Source organism: Podarcis melisellensis (assembly GCF_964234715.1).
Source record: "Podarcis melisellensis genome assembly, chromosome: 16".
NCBI lineage: Eukaryota > Metazoa > Chordata > Lepidosauria > Squamata > Lacertidae > Podarcis > Podarcis melisellensis.
The window spans coordinates 22739443-22763319 of record NC_138533.1 but is presented as its reverse complement, the minus strand read 5'-3'; the positions used below and the strand labels follow the sequence as shown (position 1 = coordinate 22763319).

At 45.6% G+C, this 23877-nt stretch overlaps 1 protein-coding gene across 1 annotated transcript; it reads right to left on the bottom strand.

Moving 5' to 3' along the window:
- Positions 1 to 41: 41 nt before the first annotated feature.
- Positions 42 to 21093, bottom strand: CASTOR1 (cytosolic arginine sensor for mTORC1 subunit 1). Its single transcript, XM_081892524.1, has 9 exons — positions 20901 to 21093; positions 15435 to 15505; positions 10500 to 10693; positions 8837 to 8969; positions 7068 to 7191; positions 5502 to 5615; positions 2487 to 2569; positions 1103 to 1197; positions 42 to 601 (listed from the first exon to the last, which is right to left on the bottom strand). The coding sequence occupies exons 1-9, from the start codon at positions 21011 to 21013 to the stop codon at positions 536 to 538; spliced, it is 993 nt and encodes a 330-aa protein (XP_081748650.1). The 5' UTR covers positions 21014 to 21093; the 3' UTR covers positions 42 to 535.
- Positions 21094 to 23877: the final 2784 nt, after the last annotated feature.

The following is a 23877-nucleotide window of genomic DNA, read 5'->3' as shown; positions in this document are numbered from 1 at the left end:
AAAACAAAACAAAACAAAACAAAACAAAACAAAACAAAACAAAACAAAACAAAAGAAGAAGTAAACTGTGCAATTCCAACAAATTAGCAACCACAACAAAAAGTTCCAGGCTTGTCTTCCTATTGGAGAAGCTCAGGTAATGTGCAAAAAAGAGAGATTCTCCAGGAGCCCATCAGGAGCAGGAATCTCCCTCCTTGGCTCTAGATACAGCAAGGCCGAGGACCGAACGATAGGGCTGGAAGGCTAGAGCGGGGTTTGGAGAATACTAAAGTCTGATGCAGGCAATCGGAACGGATTGACCGGGGTCTGGGGAGTGTCTAGATAAGGCACAGGTTGGGGCTCCCCTCCTGGGAGCAAAGGAACAACAGCTCTCCTCCAGCTGGAGGGAGACGCAGCAGTCGCTCCACGTTTCCAAGAAAACACTGTGAAAAAAGGACAGCTCGGCTCACACTCAGGGCAAGCGGCTTCCGCCTTGCTCCAGGGAACACCAGGTGTCAGGCGCAGCAGAAATCGGCGTGCATACTGAGCCAAGGGGCTATCTCCCACTCTCCTGCCGTGTCTGAAGCACTTGGGTGACGTTATCAATCCCATCCTCTGGAACCTGGAAGAGATGGGGAAGGGTAGCAAACCAGCTGGACCAAATAGCATCTCCTCCCTGCAGTACAGCTCACAAGAGGATTTAGAATATTTTTTCATTTAACAAAATTTATATAGCGGACGCTCGGGTTGCGAACATGATCCGTGTAGGATGCAAGTTCACAACCCACAGCGTTCGCAACCTGCAGCGGCGCGTCTGCGCATGCACATGTTGCAATTCGGCACTTCTGCGCATGCACAAAGCGCAATTTAGCATGCTCCTGCGCATGCAAAACTACCGAAACCCGGAAATAACCCGTTCCGGTACTTCTGGGTTTCGGCAGGCCGCAACCCAAAAAAAGGCTACCTGAAAAGTCTGTAACCCAAGGTATGACTGTATGCTGCTTTAGTTCAAAAGACAAACAAACATGGCCTCTAAATAAAACATTAAAATGATAATTTTTTTAAAAAACTAAAAATAGGTAGGCAGCTGCTCATAATTTGGAAGACAGCCTGACCGACTTACCAGGGCGTGGTCAAAGTTGAAGGTGCTAATGTAATACGCAGAGATGTCTGCATCAGCGAGAGGTTTGGCAATCTGAGCCACAATCCCACATTCGTCTGGGGAGGCAAGAAGGCAGGTGATAAACTTGTGCACTTTTAAGAAGAGTAAGAAAAACCCTCTTAAGCACTGATTGGTCACATGCTGTAATGGTTATAGGGGTTGCTCGTGCGTAAGTTGCCGCCACTCCTGGCTAGGTTGCCTGGTTAAACCTTTTCTGTCTGGACAGCCCTTCACTTCGTGGCTGTTTCAGTCGCTGGCAGAATCCGTCAGTGGGCGTTTCTTGAACCTCTTCCAGCAAAGAAGTTCTTTGATGCCAAGTCTTCGCCTACTCTCCCTGCGCGGAAGTCTTCTGCGCAGGGTGGGTGTGGGCAGCGGAGGACCCGTGCTCTCCCCGCTGGTCTCCGGCGAGGAGTCCTGGAGCCCCCTCGCCGATTCCCCCATCTGCCCCCCTTTATCCCTGGTGTTACGCTGATTTCCTTCCCCAGCCGATGAGCTGCCTCTCTCCTTGCTTGGCTCTTCTCCAACATCGCTTTGGAGCCTTGCCTCCGCCTCTAGCTCCGATGGCAGTTCCCTGACACATGCACACCACACATCTAAGGCAATATGAAAGCACTTAAGCAGTCCTGGTTTCCCCTTCCCCCAAAGGATTCTGGGAGTTGCAGTTTCTTAAGAGTGCTGAGAGTTGTTTTGAGGGCACTATTCCCCTCCCGTTTCGCAGAATTCCATTTCCCAGAATTCCCTGTGAGGACAGATTGACCATTAAACCACTCTGGGAACTGTAACCCTGGGAGGGGAATAGGGCCCTCAAAACAACTCTCAGCACCTTCAACAAACTACAGCTCCCAGAATTGTTTGGATGTCTTCCCCATTGATTATAATATGGCAGCCAACACCTACCTTCCAGTGTTGGCTTAATGTTTTATTTTATTTATTTTTACACACACACACACACATATATAATATCCCACTTTTCACCATGTTGGTCTCAAAGCAGCTTAGAGCAATAAAATATACAAACTATATATACATGGTAAGGTAGCTCTTAAAATAGCCCCACTAAGGCTGTACCAGCTGCGCAAAGAACTAGATAACTCACGCTTACCTGGTACAGGCGAGTGTAGCTTAAAAGTGAAGGAACAGAAAAAGTCGGCTCTTGCAAGATCTGTCTGCCTGCTCGCCTGGAGGAAATTCTAACTCGCCACAGGCAATCAGCTGAGCACTTGGCAAGGCTGTACTTTATGGCTAGCATCTTGTACTATTAAAAACAACAGCCGTCCCTGCAGCTATCAGTAACGCTGCCCAGAAGGAAAAGCAGAGCTCAGAACATGAGGGTGCACTCACTCACCGAAGCCCAGGGGCTGGCCACCAATTCTCACCATCCTCCAGAGCTCCCCTGAGGAGCTGGTCAGCAGGAGGTCACTGGGGAACCTGGGAGAAGGAGACAGGGGAATTTAGTCACGGCCACAAGGCACCTTTTCTAAAGCCCCACACCCAAGTGATGCTCTGTGCTTTCTGCCCTCCGGCTCAGTTTCCCCTGCACACAGCAACACACCAGCACGTCGCATCCACACCACGCATTTAAAACACACGGCTTATACTTATATTCCAACCAAAGAAGAATGGTTGAATAAATTATGCAAATACTTGGAATTAGCAAACCTGACCGATTTGATAAGACAAAAACCAAAAAAATGTAATCCAGTAACAATGGAAATGCTTAAATGATTATCTATGTGGACAAGGATTAAATGTAAGGTATTGGTTGTGTTTAGAATAGATTCATGAGAGATTAAGAAAATTTAGAACATTAGATTAGAACATTTGTGTGAGATTGTATGCGGAAAATATGGAACAACAGATACTATCTGGCTTAAAATGTATATAGGAAGTGCAGTGTAAGTGATAGAAGTCAATCAAATTTTATTATTTTCATATTGAGATATCTGTAGAATAAACTTGGAAGAAATTCTTCCAACATTATTTCTTCTTTTTTCCTCTTTATTTTTTCTTCTTTTTTGTTTCTTTTTTCATATATATGTGCTTACGGTGGTACCTCAGGTTAAGTACTTAATTCGTTCCGGAGGTCCGTTCTTAACCTGAAACTGTTCTTAACCTGAAGCACCACTTTAGCTAATGGGGCCTCCTGCTGCTGCCGCGCCGCCGGAGCACGATTTCTGTTCTCATCCTGAAGCCAAGTTCTTAACCTGAAGCACTATTTCTGGGTTAGCGGAGTCTGTAACCTGAAGCGTATGTAACCTGAGGTACCACTGTATTTGAAATATATATGTATATATGTATGTATGTATGTATGTGTTTGTAACATTTTGCTTACATTTTGTAACAATTATGTTAAATAAACAATAAAATTATTGTTTATGTTTTTATTTATGTTAAATAAAAAATAAATAAATAAAGCACACGGCTTAACCAGATAATCCTGGGAACTGTGGTGCATTATCTGTCCTTTTAAGGTGCTGCATGGATATGACCCTTTATCCCAAGACTGCCACGCGACAAATAGAAATCTCAGCCAAACCACCGCATGAATTCCAGCAATTGCCTAGGAACACAGCAGCCGGCAATTTCCTAAGGCAAACTACAAGATGCTGTCGCAGGGCTTTCAAGCAAGAAAGGGGATTCCTGCCCTGACAGACACCCCCCACCAGGAGATGCTTCAACTGGCACTGCACATTGCCATCATTTGTGAAAGACAACGCTGGTGACCATTCTTGGAATATACTGTGTATGCCGTTCTGGTCCCCCTCACCTCAAAAAGGATATTGCAGCGTTTGTAAAAGGTTCAGAAAAGGGCAACACAAATGATCAAGGGAAGGATGAAGAGCCTCTCTATGAGGAAAGGTTGCAAAGTTTGAGGTTTTTAAGTTTAGAGAAAAGTCAAGTAAGAGGCAACATGATAGACCTTTTTATTAAAAGATGCATGGCAAGGCAAGAGCAGACAGAGAAGATATTTTCTCCCTCTCTCAGAACACTGGAACTTGTAAGCCTCTTGACTGATATACTGGCATGCTGTGCTAAATTTCATTTTGTGGGAATGTTCAGGGTGGCAGGAGAGGATACATTGTTTCTTAATATTAATATTATTAATATCCTTCCTAACTTGCGCTAGCAAGTTCCTTCACTTAGCAGAGTTTACATTCCCCTTTACACAGCAGAAAACTAGTTGCAAACTTGTGTGAGTTTCTTAAGACAATACCGTGGTACCTCGGGGTTACATACGCTTCAGGTTACACACTCCGCTAACCTAGAAATAGTGCTTCAGGTTAAGAACTTTGCTTCAGGATAAGAACGGAAATTGGGCTCTGGCGGCACGGTGGCAGCAGGAGGCCCCATTAGCTAAAGTGGTGCTTCAGGTTAAGAACAGTTTCAGGTTAAGTATGGACCTCCGGAACGAATTAAGTACTTAACCTAAGGTACCACTGTACGCAATTCAATCTGGCTTGTCCAGATTGAAATGTGTTCTAATATTTTCCTGGTAAGGCCCCTTGAATCCCGCCTAAAAGAATAAAGACACCACAGTCTTATTCATAAGCAATGAAAAGAAAGTTTGCTCATGATCAGACAGAGCACAGTGTGATCCCTGAAGGCAGGCTTAAGGCTTAAAGTTACAAACTTATACTAACAGGTGTATCCCATAAGGGAGATGACCTGGGGGCTGCTTGGCTGGCAGCCAGCAGTTCATTCCAGGAAGTTCGCAGGACGAAAGGAAAATGGAAAAGAGAAAGAGAGTGGCAGGATGCCTTGTCCTTTTACCAGGTCTGGAAAGGTCACGCCCACCCACTAGTCACATGCAAGGAAAGATGCTCCAGGCCAGGAGAAACAGGAAGTTTCGACTGGCTGGGACAAACATCCCCTTGCATGTCCACTCTAGGAAAACAAGGAATGTTGTATTTGACTACTTCCAGTGGATTACATCCCACACATTTACACCATTCAATGAACGTCATTCAATGTTGCCAATTCTCCATCCTTTCTGCACATGACTGTTCTTGTTCCCCCATGGAAACCTCAAAGAAGAACTTGCAAGCTGGTTTACTGCTCCAAATTTCATCACTTTCCTCTTGCAATTTTCTGATTTAGCGGGGTTGCAAGCAGGGTCCCCCCCCCAAAGCAATTAATACGAAAATGTGTACAAAATTTCCATAATGTTCTGCTACGTTTCCCAGAAGCGGCTTCCGAGTCATGCAAAAGCTCAAATGTAATGGGGAAATTAAGAGCCAGGGAAACGTTAGGGGCATGGAATAAACCGCCATGTGAATGCAACCCTACTCTCAGAAAACATTTAATTTAATAAAAGTTTCCCTGCTACCTGCAGCAAAGCTGTCTACCTGACGGCACTTACTTCTTCTTGGTCTCAGCATCCATGACGATGGAGATGTACCCCTCGATCAGCGAAAAGGCAAAGAAAGTAATGGAGTCGAGGTCCTGGCTGGCTGAAGCAGCTTCTTTTGTGGGGCTGAAAAATGGGGTGAAGGAAAAACACATGAGTTGCCAAAATAAAGGACTGAGTAGCAATAACTGACCAGCTTTTTAAAAAACAGAGGGCGGGGTAATCATAAATTTCTATTAATTTCCAATTACAGTCCAATAATAGCTTCATTATAACAATACCAATTTATATTACAATTATTAATACCAATCATTCAAATACCAAATTATATAATTTAGTTAAAGTGGGGCCCCCTGGGTGCTAGAATTGATGGTTTTATTTATTTCTGCGTTCTAAAATCTTATTAGTTTCAATTACATTCCGGTCATAATAATGATGCGTTATACAACAACTGCAATATTAATAACATCTATTCATGTTGACACATTAATTGGATTTATAAGATTGCAAATGAGGAATTCAAACTCTAACATTGTTCTTCCTTATTCTGTCTGTGGTGTTTCTTCCTGTCCTTGTAAGATATTATGGATTTCTTTCCCCTTTTTGCTGTTATCCGTCATTCCTTGGGTGGAACTAATATCCCATTGTGCTTCCAGAATTTTCTCAATCGTTCAGTCCCATGCTTCGTTGTTTTGCACTGAGAACTTTAACAACAACTGCAAAAGTCACGCTGTCCCAGTAAATAAACTGTTGTCACCATTTTCCTGCTCAGCTTGGGAAGAAGAGAGGTCTGTCGAACTGCAGATGACTCAATAAAGAACCTTATCAGTTTCTTGGCAGTTCAGACTCCTTTCATCTTTCCTTCCAGCGTAAGATATATGAGCAATTATACTCCCAATTAAATTAAATTCCAAGTCCTCTTAGCATTGTTCAGTTCACTCCGTAAATTAGAAAGGACGAAGAGTCAGCTCTAGGTTTTGCAAAATAGAACTTCCCTCCTTTTTTTATACACACCATTCCGTTTGATGTTATATTCCATATTTATAATCCAATTTCTTCCATCCTCATTTGTATAAATATAATTTGAACTAACATTCAGAGGAGGGTTGCCGAATCATAAATGTAGAGAAGAAAACTTTAAATAAAGAAACCGTAGGCTCCCCACCCCGCCATCCTTTGAACCGAATGAAGTCTTATCTCAAATTCAAACCTTAAAGTCCTTGCAATTGGTTGGTTCCGCAGTTTGTGATCTCATCTCTTCTAGCACACGCCTGTACTTTAGCCCAATTAAGGTCTAACAGGAAAACCTCTGCTTCTTAATGGCGGCGTTGATTTTCAGCAGGCACTTAGCGCCTTGTACCGAGTGAAGCCCACTCCCCCCGTCCTTGCGGAGAATTTGCAAGGATGATTACCCTCAATCATCCTTGTTTTTCCTTCGCCAATGAACTCCCCGCTGTCATGGAGCCTGCTTCCACTAAGGCAGAGCGCAACCAGAAGCCCCCCAAACAGTTAGGTTTTGATCTTTGCACAGAAAGCAGAACATGGTTGGTGTCTGCTACACCTCTGCTGCGCTCTTACCTGTGTGAGTAGAACAAGACATCAATGAGGATTGTGGCGATGGCAGGCAAGGAGTCTGGAGAGATGCTCAGGATACAGAACCTGTTTTGGGGGCTCTGCACAGGGTGCACAGTGGGGTTCACGTCTAAGGACAAGAGACAAAAGTGTTAAGACACCTGGCAGAATTCCCAAGAGATTGGCTTGGACCAGACAAGGGAATGCCATGGCAATGACAGGAGAATTTCCAAGCAGAGGAGCAGGGCTGAATTGCATTTGCACAACACCTGCAGCAACAGCCCATTTGGCTAACAGCCATCTTTATTTTCTCCCTCTCTCATTGCACTAGAATTTGGAGACATCCAACAACGTTGAAATCTGTTGTTGTTGTTGTTATAATTTAATACCCACCCGTTCACCATAAGGCCCCATGGCAGGTTATAATAATAAAAACACCAGTGAAAATGTTTAAAAAAGCTTGCAATCACAGAAACATGGCGAGTCCTAAAAATCCACATCTCAAGTGCCAGAATTTCAAGCGCTGCTCAGATCCATATAGTTTGGGTTACTGGAGTCTTTTAACTGCCTGCTCAATTTTACCTTTATAGTTTTTTATGTCTCAAATCTGTGGTTCTCAATGTGGGGCACACGCCCCACAGGGGGGCAGTTTGATTTTTAAGGGGGGCAATTCGAAAAGAAAATAAATTGACTGCATATCACTAAATGAGGAGACTTGAGACTGAAGTGGACTAAATTGGTGCCTAATATAAAATCTGTCTGCAGCTGGCATGAAGCGCAAGGACCTCACTAACTTTAAGTCTACTTATCTTGAGGTGAGCTCAAAATGTATTTTGAATTTGTTAGGTACCTCTTATTTTATTCTATAGTAATTAAAATGATCAAAGTATTACAGGAAAAGCTTCCATTAAAATTATATTTATGCATTTCGGTTTTCTATTATACGTTTTTTTCATATCACTTCATATTTTATTTTTATTTTTATTATTACTACTACAACAACAACAATTTCTTAGTGATTTCTTCCTCAGTACTTCACCTGTCCTTTTGTTCTTTTATTTTTCTCTTTCATGGGTGCCATGTGATTTGGAAGTTTGTTTAGACCAAGTTAATGGCCCTTTAGGCTTCCTCCACGTGAATAGGAGTTCACTTTTCAAATAATAAGAATTACCGTATTTTTCCATGTATAAGACTAGGTTTTTTAATTTAAAATTCTACAAAAAAATTGGGGATATTTTATACTCTGGGCAATCTCCCCCCATCTTCTCAATTTGGAGTCCCAAAAAAGAAGGGTCTGTCTTATACACAGGGGCATGTTATACATGGAAAAATATGGTATATTTCACCTGGGGGGGGGACATCAGGATTTTAAAGATGTTTAGGTGGGGCATGGCCAAAAAAAAGGGTTGCGAACCACAGTTTTAAATGTTTCCACAGTTTTAAATGTTTCTTGGTTATGCTACTAAGAGAATGGCAATTGAAAAAAAAAATTTAAATCAGCCAACAGCTCCCACAGCTTTGTTTGCAAGGCTGCTGTTTGCAAGGTTAAAGCACAAACCCCCCTATTGTCTAAGCAAAACAAAAAGATACTTTCTTCTCCTTTGAGCATCAACACAATGGATGAACTTTGTCCCCATCGGACTGGCCCGATATATTTTTGATAAAACTGGGTGGCGGTGGAGACAAGGAATCCAATTTCAAAGCCTCCAAAAGGAGGCCATAAGGTTACAGAGGAGGTTTCCATTGCAACCCTTTCTCATTCCAAAAAAACTCACCTAGCTTTGGCTTGAGGAACCCGTTGGTTGCGTCGTCGCAGCTTGCGGGGACCGGCTCCCCGTTCACCTCCTTGTAAATATCAAATTCGCCTTCCAGGGTGTGGATCACGACAGGGAGGTCCTTCTCCCGCACCTGGAAGAGAGAGCCAAGGTCGTCGCTGGTGCAGAACAGCAGCTGGTGCCCTTTGAGATGGGTAGAGCGGAAGGCAGGGAGGCCAACAGTAGGTGGCGCCAGTGGCAAGCGGAGCCAACCAGTTTGAGCATTTGTCCCCCATCCTTTTCTTCCTGGCTGAGTTCTACAAGGGGAACACAGAGGAGGAGGAGGAGGAGGAGGAGGAGGAGGAGGAGGAGGAGGAGGAGGAGGAGGAAACTGACAGGCAGGGTCTCCCCCCTTCATCGGTTGTAAGAAGGCAGGCTGAAGTTGATGGGTCACTGCCCCATTAGCCCTAATTGACCAGCCTCCACTGGCGGTGGCCCAAGAGGCTGAAAGTCTGTAGTTTGAATTCTGGTTCTGGCCAGTGTGGTGTAGTGGTTAAGAGCGATAGACTCGTAATCTGGTGAACCGGGTTCGCTTCCCTGCTCCTCCACATGCAGCTGCTGGGTGACCTTGGGCTAGTCACACTTTTCTGAAGTCTCTCAGCCTCACTCACCTCACAGAGTGTTTGTTGTGGGGGAGGAAGGGAAAGGAGATTGTTAGCTGCTTTGAGACTCCTTTGGGTAGTGATAAAGTGGGATATCAAATCAAAACTCTTCTTCTTCTCTTCTTCATCTGGTGCCCTTAGGAGAATCTCCTTTTATTATGCGTAAGATGAACAGCCTAGGACAAGAGTTAGGAAACTCGGGCCTAGATGCCAAGTGTGGCCTGCTAAGTCTGTCTATCTGGCTTTCGGCCGCACCCCATATTGACTTTGCTTTCTGCCTCCTTGAGTGGTTCTGCCTGGCTGGAATGTGTCCTTAGACTCTGATCATGCCTCTTGCTTGTCAAAGTGGAGGATAGAGAAGGACGGTGGGAGTGTGTGATGAAACTAGCCTACCGTACAAAGGTAAAATTTACATTCATTGCTCTGCCCACTTTCACCTCGGGCACTGCCCAGAACAGAATGTGGCCCCCAAAAGGTTGCCCAGAACAGAATGTGGCCCTCAGCCTGAAACCAATTCTCCACCACTGTCCTATGATTAAAGAAAACCAAACATTCACACCAAACATTTAAAGCACTATGGCGCCACTTTGAACTATCATGGCTTCCCCCAAAGTTTTCTGGGAGCTGTGGTTTGTTAAGGGTGGTGAAAGTCATTAGGAGACCCCCCCCCTACAATCCTCCAAGTGGTATAATAATAATCAATCCCTCTTCTCAAGGAGCTCTGGGAATTGTAGCTATGTGAGGCCTCCTAACAAAACTCTCAGCACCTTTAACAAAACACAGCTCCCAGAATTCTCTGAGAGAAGCCATGATGGTTTAAAGCAGTATCAGAGCACATTAAATGCAGCTGTGCACGCAGTCCCAATTGTATCTAGAGATACTGGAGGTTGAAGTTCGGGCCTTTAGGGAAACAAAGGGCTCGACCAGTAAGAGTCAGCCCTTCCTCAGGTGGCGTCCTCCTTTTACAATGGTCAACTGTCTCCCCTGGCGATGGGGGGGGGGAGTCACCCCAAAAGACTCACCAGGATGAAGTCTGTCTGATAGGTGGAGAGCATTAGCACTGAGACGTTGTGCTCTGCCAGTGGTGCGATGACCGACTTGGCGATCTTGGTGACCCCAATAGGCTGGAGGTTAGCGGAAGCGCTGCCGTTGGATGAGACATTGAGCACCAGCCAGGTGGAATCGACGACTTGCAGGAACTCAGACGGGGGCAGCTCTAGAAGACAAGGGTGGGGGGGAGATCCAAGATTTGTTTTTGTGTTCCCCCTCCAAAAAAATAGAATGCTACTGATGAAGTACAACTTACGTTCGTCAGATAAAATTACAATTACACACAACTGCCTACGCAGGTCAAAACCTGAACTAAATCTCTTTATCTTCCTATATACATAAGAACGTAAGGCTGTCGTCACAACAGGACAGCAGGCAGGCAAGCAAGCAAGCAAGCGAGTGAGCAGTGCTGGTGGCCCAAGTGAGCTCTTTAATGGAGGGGGGCAAGCACTTCACAGAGGTTTAGCGAACAGGGGGTGGAGCTTTAAAAGGGGTGGGGCTTTGGTCAAGCTGTGAAAAGACAGTGAAGGAAGTGGGTAAGGTTTAAGGAAGGGGGGGTTGCTCAGATGTGGGGGAAGGGTGGTTGGCAAAGTGGTTGGCAGGTAGGCAGGGTTGGCAAGCAGAGCAAATGGGGCAGTAGCCCCTAGTAGCTACATAAAAGATTACCCAAACAACCATGTTCTTCATGGTCTCTGAAGAAGTGTGCATGCACACGAAAGCTCATACCAATAACAAACTTAGTTGGTCTCTAAAGTGCTACTGGAAGGAATTTTTTTATTTTGTCCAAACAACCAAGTTTATCCCCTTGCACAGACCTGTAAGGTTACATAGATCTGGGAAATTCTACTCGCAGCAATGCAGCCTACTGAATATTACAGAGCCCAAAACGAACATCTTTTTGTATTGCACAGTCTGTAGCACTTAGGAATGTTTAAAAAATATTGAGCTGTTTAGAGGGACTTTTAATTAAATAAAAAAGATGGTGCTACAGTTTTTACATGTTGTTGTTTTTTTATTAAAAAAAAAACTTGTCTCTTATTTTAAAACGATCCAGGGAACTTCACAGAATTTTGAGTTCCAATGAGGTTTTGGAATCAGGAGCAGCAGTTTACTGCAAGACTCCAAGCCCCTTGCCTCCCCACTTCCCTGCCAATCGGCTCTGATGCCTTTGGCAAGCCTGTTCCCACCTAAGACAAACTGTCCCTCTAACCAGAGATTTTAGCGCACACTCTCTCTCCCCCCCCCCCCCCAGAATGAAGCAGAGCCAAAAAAGGGGCTTGGAACAGTCCCCAGTCAAGGAGGGAAGCAAGTACATGGTGTTCTCGGCCAACAAGGATTCTTGTTGATTCAGCTACTCCAGAGGTTAATTCAGAAGATATGAACCGCCTTTGCTCGACCGGACCAAAAGACACAAGGAGGAAGAACAGGAGAGTCTGCTGGATTAGACCACATCAAGTCCAGCATCCTCTTCACACAATGGGAAACCCACAAGCAGGAACCAGGCACTAGAGCACTCCCCTGCAAGCTGCCTTCTTAAGCAAACATTAAGAGGCTTACCATAGAAGACTCCTGCTGAATCTCTATCGGAAGAGCACCCCACAATTTAGAACCTTGCACTATTCAAGGTTCTGCGTCAGAACTTTAACCCAAGGTTCTAACACTTACAAATATCCAAGAGGTGGCTTCCGTCCCTACAGACCTTCTCAGCTGTTAAAATCAGAGGTGTGTGTCTTATTCCTGTGGCTGTAACCTGTTTTAACTGTTCTTAATTTTAAGTTTTAAATTGCTGTAACTCACCATGGGGCCTGCTGGTGAAGAGTGGGTAATAAATTTAGTAACAGTAATAATAACGATAATCATAATAACAATGATAATCATGATAATGATGATATAGAAAATACCTGCTGAATCTTTATTGGAAGAGCATTCCAGTTTAGAACCCTGCGCTACGCAATGTTCTAAACAAGAACCTTACTTAACCCAAGGTTCTAACTCAGAATCTTAAGATTCTAACTTGCCCTCCGTTGCAGATATTCAGACGCAACACAATATAGGAGTGGGACCATGAGGAACTAAACACAAGGGTGTCAAAGACATTCCTGCTCCCCCTCTCGTGCCATGGGAAATGCACAAAGGGCATCTGGCTTGGGTGTCAAGGCACAACCACATATCTACATTTATAGATGGAGGGAGGGGCGATGCAGGTGGGAAGCAAAGCTGTTGCGTCATTTGCTGGCGGCGCTGCCTACCCTTCCCAGCAGAAGGCAAAGGGTTACTTTCAAATGGGTCTTTTGGGGGCTTCTGTTCCAAGGAAACAGGATGGAGTCGTTCAGAAGAACAATGGCCAACCAGGCTGTAGAAATCCTGGGAACGAGAGCAAGGACTTCTCAAAAAAAAAAAAAAATCAACCAAGAAAGCACCAGAGCTTTTTATCCAGAGAATAAAACTGCATCTCTAGACTTCTAGAGGGGGGAAAAAGCACTGGCAAATCAGCTGCTCTCAACTTCCAAGGGGGCAGGAGGGTCAGAATGGCCCTGTTAAGGGAATCTGGTGTGAATGAAAGCAAACATATTGGAGGCAAGTTATGAAAGGTTATGTAAATCCCCGTCACTGCCTGGAGAGAAGGCTAAACACTGGATATCCCAGAAAAGGAAACCCCCCCTCCCCGTGGCCTTTCCAGGCTGCCTATACATCATACAGTACTGCAGCACCCATACTTTGGAACTCTCTGCCACTGGACATTAGGCAGGCATCTTCACTGCACTCTTTCTGGCGCCTGCTTAAAATATTTTTGTTTATGCATGCCTATCAGGACATGGACGGCACACAGAATGTTGGGTGCTTTGATCTATTTTTGCTGATTTTTTTTAAAAAATGTTTAAAATATCTTCTTCTTTTTACTGGTAATTTTATTGTTTCCTTCTTTCCGCAAGTTCTTCTGAACTCTGCTTGTTTGTTTTACAATCAAGTGGTACAGTGGTACCTCGGGTTGCATACGCTTCAGGTTACAGACTCTGCTAACCCAGAAATAGTGCTTCAGGTTAAGAACTTTGCTTCAGGATAAGAACGGCGGCGCGTCAGCAGCAGGAGGCCCCATTAGCTAAAGTGGTGCTTCAGGTTAAGAACAGTTTCAGGTTAAGTACGGAGCTCCAGAACGAATTAAGTACTTAACCTGAGGTACCACTGTATATGAAATAAATAAAATGGGGGGGGGACCCCAAACCATCCCTTGTCTAAGTAAAAACCAAGACTTCACCTGTTTGACCCCTTCCAGCTTCTCTCACACAAGCAGCCAGGTAGCCACATTTATGCATCACTCCAATGGACCGGTGTGTGTGTGTGTGTGTGTGTGTGTGTGTGTGTGTGTGTGTGTTGCTTTTCCATGGGAACACCACCAAAAGAAATCACAGCTTGGGAAGACCACGCCTTCCATCCGCTCTGAAAAATGTCCTGCCAAAGGCACTCTGGAGTGCATCCAGGAAGCAGTTATACAAAAGCTGCTGTTGTCAGCAGTGACCGGGGCGGCTTCCTATCTCCCTTCCTGTGGCCCTGCTCCCTCTTCCCCATGGGGTAAATAAAACAGACTCACAATACCAACATCTGCTCTCCATCTGTTCCCTCCTATACTTGGAAAAAGCAGAGAACAGCAGGGAGATTTTCTCTTTCCTCTCTCTGTCTCTCTCTCTCAATCTCTTGATAATGCTCAAAATTAAGTCCAGGGCGGGGTCACCCGGCAAAATTGATCAACAGCACATAGGGAGCTGCTTGCCTTACAATATAAGTGTGTTACGTCCCTTCAAGCCAGTATCACCTGCTCTAACCAGCAGCATCTCATACTAAGGAAGGATATTTTTCTTTTTAAAAGAAAAAAAAAAGACTGGAAATTGAACCAGAGGCTGTCTGCATGCAAAGGATGTTGCCAGCCAACCTTCATTAAAAAAACAACATCCTTTTCTCAGGGCTTCCTGGACTAGATGAATTTTTGCTCCAATCCAGCTAAGGCTCAGTGGCAGGGCCTAAATCCTTTTCCCACGTTGCTTTTTGTCCAGGCGTTCCCTGACCCGTAAGGTTGGGTTCCAATGCATGCATTGGAATCCTCAGAATTTCCGTTTTATTTTTCTCTTTCTATTACTAGTGTTTTTATGGGACTGGTTTTACAACACATTTTTGTTTTAAGGATATATTGTCCGGCTTTCTTAGATCATATGCAAAGAGATTTTTTTTAATTAAAAAAAGTTAAGTGGCATATGAATGCTCTTAAATAAGTGTAAACTCCAACCAAGGTGCCAGTTAAGACCCAAAAGGCATAATAACCTTGTGATGGGCCATTTCAGCATCGGAGAAAGGGCTTTTTTTTTTGGTAAGCAACAAAAATTAAACCCAGAAAACTGCATTAAGTCAGGGATGGGGAATCATTCACTCCTCTCTATCTGGCATTTGGGACTCTCCTCAGGCCCCGCCTACTCTCCCCAGGCCCCGCCTACTCTCCCGCCTTGCTTTACACCCTCCATGATTGCCTAGCAACAATCTTTTCTTAAACCCACACCTCCAGCCAGATGTAGGAGAGGGGTGTGGGAGGAGTGTAGACACTAGCCTACCCTACAAAGGCATCACTTAAATCCATTGCTCCCACCCATATATTTTTTCTGGCCCTGCCCACCTCTGACATGTGGCCCCTGGAATATCACCCAGAAAGGAATGTGGCCCTGAGGCTGAAAAAGGAACAACTTAAGCCCCAACTATTCTTTTATTGGCATGTATAAGCTCTTCCTTCACCATAACATCCCACTTGAGGGTTTCACGCAGCTCCATGCAAGTAACCCTAAATTAAACTGAATCAACAGCTGTTGGAAACTGCAACAATGCCACGCTGGGAGTCAACACATAGAAAGGACGGACATTGGTACCTTTAAAGCCTTCTTCATCCAGCATGATCGTATAGTCTTCAGGAGTCTCTGTCAAGCTGAAGAATTTGCACCTGGGAAGACAGAAGAAGAAGAAAAATCAGCATTGCATTTTTTTAATCTTTAGCCAACTGCATGAGTGTTTGCTAGCCTTTGAAAAAAGCACCCAGAAATTTCAAGTAGTCCAAGGTTTGGCAGGCAGGAGGCGCTTTGAAGGGAGACATATATATATATATGCTACAGATATATTATTCTACATGCATCTGTTTCCAAATCATTCCTAGTGCAAGTGCCAGTTGCTACGGGCAACTAATGGCTGGCTAATGGGAGGCAAAGTCAACTCAGGAACCTGCCTATTACATTCAGACCACTGGCCCATCTAGCTCTGTACTGTCCACAGTCCGGACTGATTGGCAGCGTCTCTCTAGGTATCCAGATCCCGGGGGCTGGATCCAGCCCAATCACCTTCTCAATTCAGCCCGTGGACGGTCCGGGAAGCAGCGTGTTTTTACATGAGTAGAATGTGCCCTTTTATTTAAAATGCATTTCTGGGTTATTTGTGTGACATAGGAATTCATTCTTCCTTTTTCAAAATATAGTCCAGCCCCCCACAAGGTCTGAGGGACAGTAGACCAGCCCCCTGTTGAAAGAGTTTGCTTATCCCTGGATTTCAGGCATACTATTAATAATAATAATAATAATAATAATAATAATAATAATAATACCCCGTCCACCTGGGGACTCTGGGCAGCTCCCAACAAAATGCTAGAATACAATAATTCATCCAATATTAAAAGCTTCCCTAAACAGGGCTGCCTTCAGACGTCTTCTAAAATCAGATATTTATTTCCTTGACATTTGACGGGAGGGTGTTCCACAGGGCGGGCGCCACTACCGAGAAGGCCCTCTGCCTGGTTCCCTGCAACCTCACTTCTCACAGTGAGGGAACCGCCAGAAGGCCCTCAGCGCTGGACCTCAACGTCTGGGCAGAACGACGGGGGTGGAGACGCTCCTTCAGGTCACCCCCCAGCCCTACCTGGAGATGCCAGGGATCGAAGCTGGGACGTTCTACAAGCAAAGCAGATGCTTTGCCACTGAGCTACAGCCGTGCTTATTCTAGTTTCCTTCCCATTATCTCATTCCCATTCTCCCTTGCAAAATTCCAGCAGACGCTTGTGCAATTCTCACGACAAAAAGCTTGAGGGGAGAAAAACGTGACCCCCATCTATTTCTCCTTCCCTGGAAGTTTTTGAGGTTGGATGGTTATCTGTCATGGATGCTTTAGCTGAGACTCCTGCATTGCAGGGGGTTTTACTAGATTAGGCTTCCTCAAACTCAGCCCTCCAGATATTTTTTGAGACTACAATTCCCATCATCCCTGACCACTGGTCCTGCTAGCTAGGTATCATGAGAGTTGTAGGCCAAAAAACATCTGGAGAGCAGAGTTTGAGGAAGCCTATAGATGATCCTTGGGTTCCCTTCCAACTGTACTATATACAATTCTAATTTTGTTTCACATTTCTAGGAGTCAACATCAATTACCAAGATAGAACTGTAACTGTTCATTTCTGCTTGGATGGACAAATAAAGACCACATTTGTTGTTGTTGTTGTGTTTAATCGTTTAGTCGTGTCCGACTCTTCATGACCCCCTGGACCAGAGCACACCAGGCACTCCTGTCTTCCACTGCCTCCCGCAGTTTGGTCAGGCTCATGTTTGTAGCTTCGAGAACACTGTCCAGCCATCTCATCCTCTGTCGTCCCCTTCTCCTTGTGCCCTCCATCTTTCACAACATCAGGGTCTTTTCCAGGGAGTCTTCTCTTCTCATGAGGTGGCCAAAGTATTGGAGCCTCAACTTCACGATCTGTCATTCCAGTGAGCACTCAGGGCTGATTTCCTTAAGAATGGATACGTTTGATCTTCTTGCAGTCCATGGGACTCACAAGAGTCTCCTCCAGCACCATAATTCAAAAGCATCAATTCTTCGGCGGATCAGCCTTCTTGATGGTCCAGCTCTCACTTCCATACATCACTAGTGGGAAAACCATGGCTTTAACTATACGAACCTTCATTGGCAAGGTGATGTCTCTGCTTTTTAAGATGCTGTCTAGGTTTACCATCGCCTTTCTCCCAAGGAGCAGGCGTCTTTTAATTTCGTGACTGCTGTCACCACATACAGTCTCCAAAGGATTGGAAATGTACAGATATCATTCTGGGAAGACACAGGACTCCTTGGCAAAAGATTTCCTATCTAAAACCTTGGAGAGCTGCTGCCAGTCAGTGCTGGCGATACTGAACTAGAGGGACAAAGGGTCTGACTCAGTATAGTGAAGGGATGTTAGCTCAACAGTGAAGCATCAATTCCCAGCATCTCCAGGTCTGGCTAGGGAAGACAAACCCTTGTTTAGAAACCCTAGAGGGTTGCTATAAGTTATGTGCCATTTCAACAAAACACAGTTTAAAAACAAACAAACCACTGTTTACACTGATGCAACCTCAGAGATGTAACAGAAACTCCTGACAGCCAAGAACTTAAAATTGTAACATACTAAGAAATTAAAGTAAAATATTATGAATGGCGAATAAATGTCCTGATTGCTGTAGAACTAAACCATTGGTACTTTGCGGAAGAGAAAACCACTGCCAACTCTGCACGGAAGAAATTCAGATTATTTCATTACAGAAACCTCCTAATTCCATGTTGAAAATAAACCATGCAGTTGGGTGAGTTTTAAATGCACAGGGATCCTATGCAAGGCAGAACTCAATCCTGAGGATTTTAACAGAACTTGGGGCAGTACCGGGATTTTAAAAGGCAACAACAACAGCCCTTGATTGTCAAGAGACCAAAAATTTAACAATGGTGGTGTTTGAAGAATTTTTATTTCTTGGCTAACTTCACACACCCCAACTGCAGCGTTGGAGACTCTAAATCTTGATGTGATCTATTTGGGCTGGGCTGGGCTGGGCTACGGGACTGAGAAACCAGAACGTGAGCAATGAAATTATTTGCTTCAGATCAGTGGTTCCCAAACTTTTTCAAGCCACCATAAACTCATTCCCAGTGCCCCTGAGGGATAGCTCCATCGGTAGAGCAGGAGGCTCTTAATCTCAAAATCATGGGTTAGAGCCCCAGGCTGGGCAAAAGATTCCTGCATTGGACTAGATTTTCAACTCGATGATTCAGCACCCTATAAAATGCATTATTCAGAACAGAGGTTTTGCATGACCCACTGAGAAAGATAACGGCACAATAACATCCAAAACAGTAGCAGTTAATCGTGCCTTCATTCACAATCCGATTTAAACTAAATTTAATTAATTCAACACAACTGATAAAACTTGATCCAGCGATACCAGCTTCCCAGAGTCTGACAATCATTTAGCAAGTCTTAGATAAGAGGCTTAGATTACCATCTTTAGTTAACTACTTCACTGCTCAGCAAACTCTTAATGCGATAGATGGGCTTGACGAAGGGATACCCAGTTTCCCAACATCTGGGATAGGTCACTCAGCAGAGCATGAGACTCTTTTAATCTCTGGGTCACGGATTCGAGTCCCGCACTGGGCAAAAAATTCCTGCATTGCAGGCGAGGTTGGGCTACATGACCCTTGCCATCCCTTTTCCAACCCTACAATTCTGTGATTCTAAGTCACTTAGCAGGAGCCTTAAAACACCACCTCCCGGTGACTCCCTATAGGGGGCAGTACCTCCTATTTCGGAAACCGCTGCTTTAACTGAAAGACTCAGCGCAACACAGGGAGTTTCTATCCAATTCCAGAATCCAAAAGCAGGGGGGGGGGGACTCTTGCAAGTGTGGAACTCCAGAAATATTCCCCTGTGCTGACCGACTTCTGAAGTTCCACACTTGCAAGAGTCCCCCCACCCAATGTGTTTGGATTCTGGAATTGCAGAGAAAGCCCCTGTGTGCATTTATATATATATTGGAAACAGAGGGGCTGCCAGCCAACTGTGAGATCCAGTTGGAAGGGCTGATCTAATAGCACCCTGTAATTGTTTGCTTATTCTCTGCAAGGCGGGTAAGCGGAGGGTGTTAGTTAGGTTGTTTTTGCCAGCCTTTGCAAGCCAACTGTAGGAGGAAAAAGTAGGGTGTGTGTGTGTCCATTTTCAATCCTGAGAAAAGGGAGGATTTTTCTTTTTTTTTCTTTAATTAAAAAAACAAATTGTTTCCACATTTGACTCCAAGCACAAAGTGTGGGAGGGCTTATAAGCAGAACCTTGGCCTGCAATTTGGAGGCATTGAAAGGCTTGCTTTGAAAAACAGGAGAAAGAAGGAGAGTCCCACGGGCTCAAACGCCAGCAAGAATAGTCCGCTGTAACTACAGGAATATTACCACTTGCTCACCCAACACTCAGCTTTGAACCCTTAGTTTGGGAGAAGAGGCACACAGAGACCAGATTTGCCTGTTTGAGGTAGGGTTGGGTCTTCAACTACTCGTCCTCTGGGTTTTAAACAGGGTAGCACATTCTGTGTTACAAGATGCTGAGCAAAGATACCTGCTGCCCAAAGAAGGCTCACTCCATTTAACCCAGATAAAGAAACAGAAGTGTTTTCAGTAATTCCCTGAGTGGAGTTTGCAGCACCCTGCCTATCCTATAAGATCCCATGCAAAGCAAGAGTAATCCTTGCTATGTCCAAGTGGGGTCAGGATTGCATCTGCCACCACACACGACCCTTCTTGGCTCAACAGCAGGATCCCTTGGTACAAGCACAGAGGACCCAGTCCCTTCCCCAAATGAGGTTTACTCAGAATGCTCCACACACTCCCTACAGCTCTCAGGAACGTGGGCTCAATCCTGCAGTGACAAAAGAGGGTTTCGCACAATGCACTCAAAACAATGCACTCTTGTGTTTGTGCATTCCCACAACCTCCTAGTAGACTCATATACACGCACGGAGGAACCCAGTCCCTTGAGAGGAAGAATGTAGTCCAGCTCTCTCTCTCTCTCTCTCTCTCTCTCTCTCTCTCTCTCTCTCTCTCTCACACACACACACACACACACACACACACCCTCCTTTGCTCACCAACACAACCGCTTGGACCACATGTGCACGTGCCCCCTACACCCCAATCCACACGTTCAATATACCACCTTGGTCCATCCCAACTTCGCCGTATGCACCCAATCCTTTGCGGCACGTGAGCGCACCTAACAGGGACCAATTCTGCCCCTTCCCCAAAGGGCTTCACCCTGCGGACGGTCCACAACACTCAACACGCCTCCTCGGGCCATCTTCCCACAACCCCCCTCTACACGTGCGCGGGCTTCTAAAATGGGGCTCGGCAACCTTCGCTCAATGAAGCCTTCTCCTCTCGAGACTCTCGCATCCCCTTTCCGTCCTCCCTCCTTCAACCCCTTGGTGTACACGCGAGTGTGCGTACGCACGACACGCATACACGCCGCTAGGAACCCGACCCCGACCCACCCCGTCCCGGTGGGGCACCTGCTTCGCTGGGGCAGCAGCAGCATCTTGAGCAGCGGGTGCGTGTAGAGCCAGAGGCCGCTGCGAGCCAGGCTCAGTACCCGCACGCGGGGCTCCAGGATCCGCAGGTCCATCGCGGCGGCGGCCCGAAGCGCGCGTCTCGGCAGCGGCAGCGGCGCACCAAGCAAGGCCGGATGGCAACCCCGGCGCTCGGCTATAGGCGAAGCCGGGGCCGCGGCGCCGCCTCCTCGGCCAGGCCTGGCCCGGCCCACGGGGAGGAGGCTCGCCGGCCCCGGGATCCACCCACCGCCGCCTCCTTTCCGCCCCTTGGCTTCCCCGCCGCCATGGGCGCCGCTGGGAGAAGGAGAGGTGTCGGGCCTCGGGCAGCCCATCTGAAAACGCAGGAAGCTGCCTAATGTCGAGTCGGACCCTGACCCACTAATAAATAATAATAATAATTTTATTATTTATATTATCTGGCTGGGTTGCGCCAGCGGGGATCCTTTAGTACTGACACACCAATGGCTTTCCAGGGTTTTCAGCAGGGCCGGATTTAGGCTTGATGAGGCCCTAAGGTAATGGGGCCCTTTATATGTCCAGCTGTCCTTTGTCAACAACAAATTGTCACTGTTTATTGTGTTGAATATATGCTATATGGTAATTTATGGACCTAATAGGTATCTAAAGCCATTTGCACATAACAAATAGGAGCCTACACAACACAAAACACTGTTTCTGTATGTAGGTTTTATTTTGCTTTTTATCTTATTTTTGGGAATGTACATCCAATTTTTCCCCTTTCAATTTTTTGGGCCCCCCCCAAGAGAGTGGGGCCCTAAGCTTTAGTTTACATGTAAATCCAGCACTGGTTTTCAGGGACATTCCCAGCATGTGTGCAAAGCAGATACCCCCACCACTAAGCTATGGTCCATTCCTTAAAAGTAAGATTCTAGTCCTCATGGTCCTGTAAAAAAGAGGGCTGGTTTTCAATAGGAACCTATCGAACCAAACCATTGGTCCACCTAGCTCAGTACTGTTTGCACTGACCAGCAGCAATGGCTCTCCAGGGATTCAGGTGAGGGACAGCCCTGCCTGGAGATGTAGGGGAGTGAACATGGGACCTTCTGCATGCAAGACAGGTGCTCTGGCACTAAGCTACGGACCATCCATTAGGTAAAGGTAAAGGGACCCCTGACCATTAGGTCCAGTCGTGACCGACTCTGGGGTTATGGCGCTCATCTCGCTTTATTGGCCGAGGGAGCCGGCGTACAGCTTCCAGGTCATTTTGCCTGTATGACTAAGCCGCTTCTGGCAAAGCAGAGCAGTGCAATGAAACGTCATTTACCTTCCCGCCGGAGCGGTACCTATTTATCTACTTGCACTTTGACGTGCTTTCGAACTGCTAGGTTGGCAGGAGCAGGGACTGAGCAACAGGGGCTCACTCCGTCGCGGGATTCGAACCACCGACCTTCTGATCGGCAAGTCCTAGGCTCAGTGGTTTAACCCACAGCACCACCCACGTCCCAGACCATCCATTAAGGCAGAGTAAAAGGTGAGGCAAAAGATTCCTGGAGTACAGGGTATTGGACTAGATGGCCCCTTGTAGTCCCTTGCAAATACAGTTCAATGATTGAATGAAGCTGGGAATCACCAATTTAAACCATGAGACCCTCTGTAACCACAGAACACACATCCTTTCACTCTGGATATGTTTTACAGTATTATTCCTCAGTATATCTTAGGTCTGTATTCCATATTTCCTTGGCAATTGCAACACTTTATTATGCTTAAGCCTTTTTTTCTTTCCTTTTTTCTGGAACCTGTCTGTTGGGATTGAAATTCCATTATAAAAATATATATTTGCAAATAATTGTCAACGGGTTGGTGTGACGGTGGTGGTGGTTTTTTTTACTTTTCAGCTATTCCCTGGAAAAGGGAAACCCAGATTAAATTGGGGAGGGATTTGTGGACTGGCGTATTATTGATGCTGCCAACATCATGTAGAAGCTGCAAAAATCTTGCATCCAAAAGAGTGCAATAAACATGCCTCTAGAAGCACCCTCCTTGCTCTCTTTCCCTTGAATGAAAACGCTGAGCATGGAAAAAGTCGCCTCTCCCAAGTGTGGAAAATTTCAGCCCCGTGGCCAAATTTTGTGGAAAGTTACAGGCAGCGTTGATGACTGCTCAGTTATAAAGAGACTTGTTGTGCAATGGCCTGGCTACTAAGTTTTTATTTCTGGTAAATCCAGGTTTGTAGGATATGTTTTCTCTCCAGCATTCAAAAAGTCAAGAACTGCAGCTGTCTTTCCGCTTAATCCTCAACACACCGCTACATATCTATGTCATGAAGTTATAACACTGCCTTTGGCAACCTGGTGCCCTCCAGGTGGCTTGCAGTACCATTCCCATCAGCCCAAATGCTGGCAATTCTCCCCGCCTCCTTCCCCTTTTGTGCAGAAAGGGCAAGAGAGCAAAGCAGCTGGGAAATTCTGTTTAAATGCACACACACGCAAATGTCAAAGAATCGTGTGTTACGGAAAAATCTAGGTGTGAGGCTGCTCAGTCACCCAGCTCTTTGGGCAGAGCTCGCGGGTCCCTGCGGAATAAAGGAAGCAGTCCAGCCACCAACCGGAGCAAATAGCTGTAGAACAAAGTTTATTGCGCAACAGGTTCAAAGAGGAATTTTGAACCCCGAGGATGGGGTGCCAAGGACTTTTAAAACTTTCCCACCATATCCCAAAATACAGTTCGTACAGCATCATTGCTACATCACTGACATGTCACAAAAGGGGAGGGGTAGACGGGTTACACTAGTTTAACCTTGGCAAACATGTCCAGACAAGTCCTTGGTACAAGATTAGCATAAGTAAACATGTCAGGGCAAGACCCAGGTATAAGATTAGCATAGGCAAACACCTCTGAAGTCCCACCACCCAAAGTACAATAGAACTTCCTTTGCATGTCTGGACCCTTTGGCAAGTCTGGTGATGGGATCAGG

Bases quoted from the DNA above. Each gene is read 5' to 3' on its own strand.
- CASTOR1 (XM_081892524.1), bottom strand. From the start codon at position 21,013: ATGGACCTGCGGATCCTGGAGCCCCGCGTGCGGGTACTGAGCCTGGCT. The intron at 8,970-10,499 runs GTGAGTCTTTTG...TCTCTCTTCCAG, and splicing joins ATCAGACAGACTTCATCCTG to GTGCGGGAGAAGGACCTCCC. The intron at 602-1,102 runs GTAAGTCGGTCA...CATCTCTTCCAG, and splicing joins TCAACTTTGACCACGCCCTG to GTTCCAGAGGATGGGATTGA.